The sequence below is a fragment of the Moschus berezovskii genome, chromosome 28, assembly GCF_049115385.1.
Source record: "Moschus berezovskii isolate FMDL1 chromosome 28, NW_MosBer_1.0, whole genome shotgun sequence".
Taxonomy (NCBI): Eukaryota; Metazoa; Chordata; class Mammalia; order Artiodactyla; family Moschidae; genus Moschus; species Moschus berezovskii.
This window is the reverse complement of record NC_142487.1, coordinates 12017945-12027431: the sequence shown is the minus strand read 5'-3', so window position 1 is coordinate 12027431 and position 9487 is coordinate 12017945. Positions and strand designations below refer to the sequence as shown.

Genomic DNA, 9487 nt, shown 5'->3' with positions numbered 1-9487 from the left:
TTTCTAACACGTGACATTTATACAGAAGATGATAAGCTATTCTAAGAACACAAGTTTCCCTATAATGAATTATCTTACTGTAAAGGGAGATGATTTCCATAATCAGCATGTTTGTTATCAGATGATTTGTTCTTTTCACAGGTGACAAAAATCTGTATAGTCAAAGCTATGGTTTTTCCAGTAGTCATGTATGGATGTGAGAGCTGAACAATAAAAAAGGCTGAGCGCTGAAGAACTGATACCTTCGAACTGTGGTGCTTGAGAAGACTCTTGAGAGTCCCCTGGACTGCAAGGAGATCAAACAAGTTAATCCTAAAGGAAATCAACCCTGAATATTCATTGGAAGGACTGATGCTGAAGCTCCAGTACTTTGGCCACCTGATGAGAAGAGCCGACTCATTGAAAAAGACCCTGACGCTCGGAGAGATTGAAGCAAGCCAGGAGAAGAGGACAGAGGATGAGATGGTTGCATGGCATCACTGACTCGATGGACTGAGTTTTAGCAAACTCTGGGATATGGGGAAGAACAGGGAAGCCTGGCGTTTTGCAGTCCACGGGTCGCAAGGAGCCTGAGCGACTGAACAACAAAGGTAACACTAACTTTTAAGCTGCATAACGTTTACTTAACAAGCTGTCAGTCTCCAACCTCCAGGAGACGTTGCCTCTTCTAGTGTAACAGCGGTTTATTTGGCACAAAACCCGCGGGCGGCCAGGCGCAGGCATCAGTCCCGGTTTACATTATCCTAGAGAAGAAAGTGGGGCACATGCCGCTAAACTGACCTAGATGATGTTCAAAATAAAATTCAAACCCCAGGGTGCTCAACCTGCAACTCTCCCTGAAGCCCAGCCTTCCCGCTCCGCCCCTGGGGCCGTCTGCCACCTCCCCTTCCACCTGGGCACCGCCTGGACCACGCCTCCCGCGGCGCCCCGCCCCGCACAACGAAGACGGCGCGCTGACGTCACGCACCAGGTACTTTCCCCGCTGCCGGATCGGCGTGGGGGCGGGGCGGTGCAGGCGTGGAGCGCGCATGCGCGGCAGCGGCTGCGCGCTGCCCGGATCGTGCGGGGCCTGAGCCTCTCCGCCGGCGCAGGCTCCCTCGCGACAGCTCGCTCCCGCCGCCATGTCGGCTGCCATCGAACGGGAGTTTGAAGAGTTAGACGCTCAGAATCGCTGGCAGCAGCTGTACTTGGTGAGTGGCGGGCTCTCAGCCGCCGCCGTCCCCCTCAGAGGACCGGGCTCGCGCCCGCAGGCACCCGCCGCCTCCCCCGCCTCCCGTTGGGGCGGAAGTGGCGGCGCGCTTGCGCCGCCCAGGGCCTCTGCGCTTCGGCGGTCGGAGTTGGGGAGGCTGCGTGCGCGCAGGCGCAGTGGGCTCCGAGGGGCGGTGCCGATGGCGGGTGTGGGCGTGGCCGGGACAGGGCTGGGGGCGGCTGAGGGTCGGGGGTCCTGGGAGGGTCGCGGTACTGTGGCTGGGCGGTCGTCTCGCGGCTGCCTGAGCGCCCTCGGTGCGCGGTCGCCCCTCAGAGCTTTCCGGAAGGAGCTCGGTGAGTTAGGGGAGGCTCAGAGGGGCTGCCGCGACCCGGGCCGGGCCGGCAGGGTCGGGTCTTCTCACGTCGTGAGGCGGCTATGCGGACGCGGGGGCCTGGCGTGATTTCTGGTCTCCTCGGGGAGACGTGCCCTGGGACCATTTCCTGACTCAACCACGGACCTTTTCTGTGCGAGTACAACTTCATTTTATGTCTTAAAATTATCTAGTTGTCCGCTCCCTCCTGCTAATGGTTGCATGTTATTCCCAGGATTACAGTGAGTGGTGTGAGGTAAATGCTGTTCTGGCTCTTCAGGTCGCTCTCTGTACAGTGAGACGACAAAACGGGCTTTCCTGTAAATCTAGTTGCTCCCGGGTTTTTCCCCTTCCGGTTTAGTTAGGTGACAGTTCCTCTTTTCATTATGTTCGTAATGTAACGTTTTCTTCTTGAGCACGTTAGCAGGACCTGTAATTAATATCCTGATCCACGTGGGTCAGCATGCGTTAGAATGGGGTACTCACTGCAAAGAATACTGGTAAGGATTTCCCAATAATAGGAAGCTTTAAATGCAGATTCTCGTAGGAAGCTTTATGTGAGAGGCTGCCAGCTGTGTCTTCTCTAGTTACATTTGTTTTAGGAGAGACGACTGTCCCCAGGTTGCAGGCAGTTTATCAGAAAGAACCCAGGTTTGAGAAGAGGTGGTGCTTGCTACAGCTTCATTCACCTGGACATTTTGATGAAGCACTTTTGACTTTTTTTGTTTTCATTATTAAGTACCCTTGAATATTCCATGAGAACTATAATTCATCTCATCAGAAATATACATTTATATCCACTAAAAATTGTATTCAATGGCATGAAGTTCAGGAAACTCTTCATAGGCTTCTGCTTAGGAGTCCTTTAGTGGGTTGGTCAAAGCTCTTCATTTTTATTTTTTTCCAAAGGGAAGGACAAGAGCTTTAGTTAGGTCAGTACAAATCCTGCAGATGGTTTGGAAATGCTGAAGGCCAAGGACAGAATTTTGACAGACAACAGTGTTTAAGGTAGAGAAAGGGAAGTTTGCAAAAAGAAAGGCTAAAGAGGAATAGCTGTAGGAGTGGGGGTAAATCGGTGGTGGGTGTGGAGGGAGCTGATGGTCAGTAGGCATGTGCTGTAGGGGGCACCAACAAGGTCACAATCCAAGAGGGCCATTGAGTTAATGGCTCAAAGATCAACAGGCTCCTTAAAGAGAGCAATTTGAGTGGAAAACAGAAGTCAGATGGGGGACAGAGCTGGAATGGTGCCTTGAAACCCCTGCCGCAGCTCCTGAGACCACGGGTCTTGCCTCCCCATGTGTCTGTCTTCCCACTTTTCCGCTGGTTTCTTCTGCCCCTTGAAATGTGCTGTCTGTCCTCTTAAGGCCTTTGTAGAGACAATTCTCTTTGCCTGCGCATAACTTTTCTTTCCCTGTTTCTTCCCACCTTTGCTTAACCAACACCTCCTCATCCCTTTATTCTCACTTCCTTGAGGAGAGGGGTGGTTTCCTGGCCCTCCCTGGCAGGGTGGGATCCCCTGGATTGTACCTATGGCCTCGCCTTTCAAGGCCGGGCATTGGCTGTGATGCAGAAGCCCAGGACTTCAGGACAGCGGTTTCCATTAAGCAAACCACTGTTGTTTGAGTAGGAAAAAGTGTTTCAGTGGACTTTCTGCTTTGTAGATCACAGCAGTGGGTATGTTGATGATAACGTTTGAGAAGAGTTGTGCTTTTTTTGGCAATACTAATTTGGCTAGGAAAAGAAAGGCTTTGCTCTTGAGCAAAAAAAAAAAAACAATAGAACTAAGAGCTAGACTTGCTTTTAGTGTGTGAGGACTTTTACTTTATCATTCAAAGTCCTGTAAGAAAAGGGAATGTATTTTTAGTCTGAAACTCTGGCCCCTTACTCCTTTTTACCCTCTCTGAACAGTTGCTTTTACAATGTAACTTGTGACATGGGAGGTTTCTGGGAGTGAATGTCTGGATTGGAGCTCACTCTTAGTTGCTTGTGTTCACTGCCTCATCAGGCTTCCTGCAGGCCATGCATCTATCTAGTGGGTACTTAATATGTGTTTGCTGAACACTGACTTCCTACCACAGAAGGGTGACTTGATGGTTTACATGATCCGGAAGGAGTGGGGGAGGCTAAAGAAATAGGTTGGAGATTGAAGAAAGAGAAGGGATGAATATTGGAGCCAGAAACCTCAGGAAGCAGGGGCTGATGGGACCAGGAGCACAGGGTGGAAACCCTTGCTGTGAACGGGCGCGGTTGGCAGAAGTGAGATTGCTGGAAAGGTCTAATTTGGTCTGAGCGACAAGCTAGTAGCATTAATATAGTCTGAGATTAATTCTGGCTTTTTGAGAAATGTTCACGGTCCCTTTCTGCCTTTCCCTTTTTGCTGCCGTTTGCCATGTGAATCAGCAGGGGCATTAGAAGGGCAGAGGAAAGGAATGGAATTGTGAGAACCTTTCGGGAAAGAGAGTAAAACTGTAGGGAAATGGCAAAAGCTAAGTTATGGAGTAATGTTTCTTGTAAGTGGTAGTTCAGGAAGAATTCGGGTAATTAATCAGAGTTTGTGGAAGTCTTAACTGAGTGGTCATTTTTCTTCAATAGAAATTCATGGTTCAAATATTGTCAGTAAGAGCAGTTTTTATCATTTGTGAGTCAGCTGTTTTTTAGAAGTAAAATATCAAATGAACTTTATTCTTCTAGTACTTTCTTACCTTGCCAGCCAGTGTGGAGGAAAAATCAAAGCTGTCTTATTCTAAAACTGTTCCCTTGCAGTATCTGTTCCATATTCTGCCAGCCTTAATGTAAGTACTCAGGGCTTGCTGCCGTATTAAACTTCTTGATTTCCTTGAGAATCACTTGCGTTTACACACCTTGGAGTCTTTGTCTGGACATACTGGACAAGTTGGACATACTGGACAAGTTGGACATACTCTCTGCCTACCTTACTTGTCTGGAAGATGTCTTCAAGACTAGATATCAGTCATTTTGTTGTTCAGTTGCTCAGTCATGTCTCTTTGTGATCCTGTTGGCTGTAGCCCACCAGGCCGCTCTGTCCATGGGATTTTCTAGGCAGGAAAAGTGGGTTGCCATTTCCTTCTCCAGGGGATCTTCCATCCTAGGGATTGAACCCACGTCTTGTTCATTGACAGGCAGATTCTTTACTACTTCGCCACTGTGGCAAATCTATTTGCTCCTTCTTTGATTCTGAACGCTATGTTAGCATATGAATCCCATTGTTGTACAACTGTCTGCCAGTCCATGTAGTTCCTTGGGCACTGCCTCATTTTCCTTTGTTTCCCCACCATCTGCCTGTAGCCTAAGGTGTGCCTGATGCTCTGTTAGCATTCACTAAAGAAAAGTACTGCTCTGAGATGTCAGCACCTTGGTTCTTCCAGCCCCTCACTTGCAGCTGAGGTGACCCTGTCCAGCACGAGGTTGTGACTGCTGTGGGGTTTCCACATCCACTGGGAACTCACAGCCTGTGCTCCTGAGTCTCACTGCAGCCTGCCCTGCTCTGCCAGCATGACAGCCTCTGTTTCTTCCTTTATGATTTGCTTGAAACAGTGGCACTGAAAGAATCATGACATTTTTGATGGCAGGAGAGAGTGGGATGTGCTATAATAGGTTGGTCCTTGTGAAACTGGAGGCCTTGAAAACCATGTCTGGGACCCATGGATCAGACTGGAAAGGGATTTCCAAGTGCCCTGAAACTGCAAACTTATCTGAATGCCCCCAGGAATGTGGTTTCTAGGGGATTCCAGGGCTTTGGTCAGATTCTTAAGTGGAACTCTATGATTCCTCAGAAGGTCAGAACCACCATTTTAAGGAAAAGCAACCCAGAGAATGATGCCCTGGTGAAGGATATAGAACTGGAAACAGTACTGTTTCGCCTTTGACAGGTTCTGTAGGTTGTGTTCATGGTGCTGTGTTGTGTCTGACTTTTTGACCCCATGGACTGTAGCCAGCCAGGCTCCTCTGTCCGTGGCATTTCCCAGGCAAGAATACTTGAAGTGGGTTGCCATTTCCTCCTCCGGGGATCTTCCCAGCCCCAGTATCTAACCCATATCTTCTAGGTCTCCTGCACTGGCAGGTGGATTCTTTACACTGAGCCACCTGGGAAGAAGCCCAGTTCTCTAGGTTATGGATACCTAGAATCATGGAATTCCAGATGGCTGCATTGGCCCTGTCCTTTCTAGCTTGGTCTTGTTCAGGGTATTGACTTTAAAAAGAATCTCCAGTAGCCCTTTTTGGTTTCTTCTAGATCATTAGTATCCACAAGAATTTGCTATTCCCTGCTGGAAAACTGTCACAGTTTTTTTTTTTTTTTAATGTATCTATTGATTTATTTGGCTGCACTGAGTTTTAGTTGTGGCAGTTAGTTGCTGCCTGTGGGATCTAGTTCCCTGACCAGGGATTGAACCCGGGCCCCCAGCATTGGGAGCACAGAGCCTTAGCCACTAACCCTAGGAAGTGGCTAACCACTAAGGAGCACAGAGCCTTAGCGACCAAGTCTGAGGAAGTCCATAGCTCAGCTCTTGGTGTCTCTTCCTGCAGTTCTGATCCCCTGCTTGATTGCTTTGTTTTCTTATTCTGTTCTTTCTCCAGAGAGTAAACCAGAGATAAAATCTAGGAAAGCAGAATTAAAATTTACATAGGTGCTAAATTAAGTTAAATGCTCTTCACTTTCTCAGCATTCCTATGATTTGTTTCCCCTGGAAATTTCTTACCTAGATTCTCTACACTCTGTTCCCTGTTGGTCGCGCCAGTAAATTTAATAAAAATAAATAATCTTACTGGTAAACTGTTCAGTTCAGTTCAGTCACTCAGTCGTGTCCGACTCTCCGTGACCCCACGAATCACAGCACGCCAGGCCTCCCTGTCCATCACCAACTCCCGGAGTACACTCAAACTCATGTCCACAGAGTCGGTGATGCCATCCAGCCATCTCATTCTCTGTCGTCCCCTTCTCCTCCCGCCCCCAACCTTTCCTAGCGTCAGAGTCTTTTCCAGTGAGTCAACTCGTCGCATGAGGTGGCCAAAGTATTGCAGTTTCAGCCTTAGCATCAGTCCTTCCAATGAACACCCAGGATTGATCTCCTTTAGAATGGACTGGTTGGATCTCCTTGAAGTACGAGGGACTCTCAAGAGTCTTCTCCACCCAACTAGTTTATTAGAACCTTTGATAATATCATTACTTTGGATAATAGTAACTAGCCATATACTAACTCAGTTTAGCGTATAAATTTACAACATAGCAGCTGATAGCCAAGGAGTTCAGCTGGCTAGTCTTATAGCATGTGAGTTCTGACTCTGCTGTTTTGAGTGGAATAGTAAGTTTTTCTGTTATGTTCTTAGTTGGGATGATGTTCTGCCTTGCTGGGCTGCTGTCTGAAATGAGTACAGTGCTATTTAAAATGTATTAAATATAGTGCTAATTTAATGTTCTATTTAGATGGCTGGATGGCATCACCGACTCGATGGACATGAGTTTGAGTGCACTCCGTGAGTTGGTGATGGACAGGGAGGCCTGGCGTGCTGTGATTTGTGGGGTCGCAAAGAGTCGGACATGACTGAGCAACTGAACTGAATTGAAACAGTGAAATCCTTGCTTTTAATGATCGTGGATGCATTTAGACACCTTTAAGATGAAACCTGTGAATAAGAGACATGACCACATACGTACAATTCCCCCAGATTTTGTGTATGATTTCAAGGGCATCATAGGTCCTGAGGACCATTGGGATTGCTGACTTCCAGGAAACTTGTGTCTGTGGATTTCTGGCATCTTTTTGTCTGTTTGTTTTAATATGCTCCTACTCTTTCACACCCAGTACTCTAACTTAATAAGCTCATTGTTCTGTCACTTTGTTTGGCTCTTGTCTCGATAATTGATAACTTTGTGTCACACTGCCTGCTTTCCTCTAAAGAAAGTCTCATGCTGAATTACTTTGTTTCTTCTTTCACTGTATTCAAACAGTTTTGTATTCTGAAAACTATCATTTCCTCTTGACAGTTTGCTTAGTCCTGCTTCCAGGAGTTCTTGAAGTGGGCTGGAGTAAGGTTCCTGGATGGTGGTCTGCTCCTCCTAGTTAAGGTTGGGACCTCAGACAGTCCAGGTTCTCCGTGACAGCGGCAACTGTCTCAACCAAGGAAATTACAAAACGTAGGTGATGTGATGTGAGGTTAGTTGCTCAGTCGTGTCCGACTCTTTGTGACTCCATGGACTGTACCCTGCCAGGGTTGGAGTTGCCATTTCCTTCTTCAGGGAATCTTCCCCACCCAGGGATTGAAACAGGATCTCCTGCATTGCATTCAAATCATAAGTCTTTATTTTTTTAAATCCCTATCACTATAATATCGGGGTAAGAAAATTACACAGTATTAATATTTTAGTACTTGGTACATAGCTTTTTTTTACATAGTATATGGAAAATGTATCCTTGTACTGTAGAATATTCTATCTTGAGCTGTTGTGATGGAACAGCAAGTAAGAATTTAGGAAATGGGAAAAGAGATGTTAATTTTATAAGAAAAAAAACAACACTTTAAGATAATCCCAAATTGGTTGTTTGTAATTATGGGAGAAATACCAAAATTTCTTCCTTTATACTTAAGGTCCCTAAGGGAATCCAGAATTATATGATGGCTCAGTATTCTCTTTATTAGTCAAATGTTTTTGCCTGTACTCTGTATGAATGGACAGAGTGGATGGACACAGTGAAGTGTGAAGCTAAGTATCTCACATCCTTCAAACCCCATTACTTTAGAGTGTTCAGGCTTGGTTATGACTCTGAGAGTGCCCTTCACTGTCTGGGGAGATCAGATTCTTCATGGTGTATGTCCTGCTGTGTATCATGCTTTGTGAGAGGCCCTCTTTGAGTAAAATAGTTTAATAAGAATAAAATAGCTTATCTTGCCTGAACCTCCTCCTTTGTATCAGACAGATATTAGGTAAATTTATGTGGATTATCTCATAGGTGGTCACCCATGAGAAAAGCTGAGATTCAGCTTCTCCAGATGTATGCTTGGAGAAGGAAATGGCAACCCACTCCAGTGTTCTTGCCTGGAGAATCCCAGGGACGGGGAATCTGGTGGGCTGCCGTCTATGGGGTCACACAGAGTTGGACACGACTGAAGTGACTTAGCAGCAGCAGCAGCAGCAGCAGCAGATGTATGCTGCAATTAACCAGCAGGTCCAGATAGGAATCCAGTACTGAATTCTAGAGCTCGTGTTTTAATACCTGAATAAGTAAATGTCTTGGTTGGGGTTTTAGGAATATAGCAAGAATGAGAAAAGTACAAAAGGGCATGCAATGCAAGAGCAAGTCACTGCTCCTACCATTCCTGGTTCCTTCCTGTGGGTGATCACTGTGCTTCTCCATTCACACCCATCTTTACCTGCCTGCCTGTCTCCCCTCTCCCTCCCTCTCTCTGTCCAGCCCCGTTAAAACAAATGTTAGCATACTGTTTTGCACATTGTTTTTTCTCTTACATTAGAAAATCCTTCCATATAGATCTCATGGGTTCATTTTAACAGTTGAACAGTGTTCATTATTAAGCACTCATCTGTGCACATGTAGGTTATTTCTAGCCATTAGCTGTTATGAGCAGTGCTGCAAAGAGTATGTACACGTCCGTCAGTAGTGTAGGAAAGTGCCTGGTTTCCTATACCTTTACATGCCTAGTTTTTAATCTTTGTTCATGAGGTGGAAAATGGTCTTACTGTTGTTGTATTTTGCAATTCTTTTCTAATGAATGAAGTTTAACAGAGTTTATTTTTAAAAGTCACTTGTATTTCTTTTCCCTTTCTGGTATGTTCGAGCTCTTTACATATTAAGGAAGTTAAACCTTTTTTATATATTACAAATATTTTTTCAAATTTTATTCATAATTGTAATATTGTAATATTTTTCAAAATATATTTTGCCTTCATTTAT

At 46.0% G+C, this 9487-nt stretch overlaps 1 protein-coding gene across 4 annotated transcripts in view; it reads left to right on the top strand.

Annotated features, from left to right (window-relative positions):
- The first annotated feature begins 990 nt into the window (after positions 1–990).
- The window catches only part of PTPN2 (protein tyrosine phosphatase non-receptor type 2), a 65959-nt gene continuing 57462 nt past the window's right edge, over positions 991–9487 (top strand). For 2 of the 4 annotated variants that reach the window (XM_055417250.2, XM_055417249.2), the window contains exon 1: positions 992–1190. In XM_055417250.2, coding sequence (XP_055273225.2) covers positions 1122–1190 — 69 coding nt within the window. In that variant the 5' untranslated portion in view covers positions 992–1121. Of the gene's footprint in view, positions 1191–9487 lie in introns of all 4 variants that reach the window. The other 2 variants (XM_055417252.2, XM_055417251.2) reach the window with 2 other exon arrangements.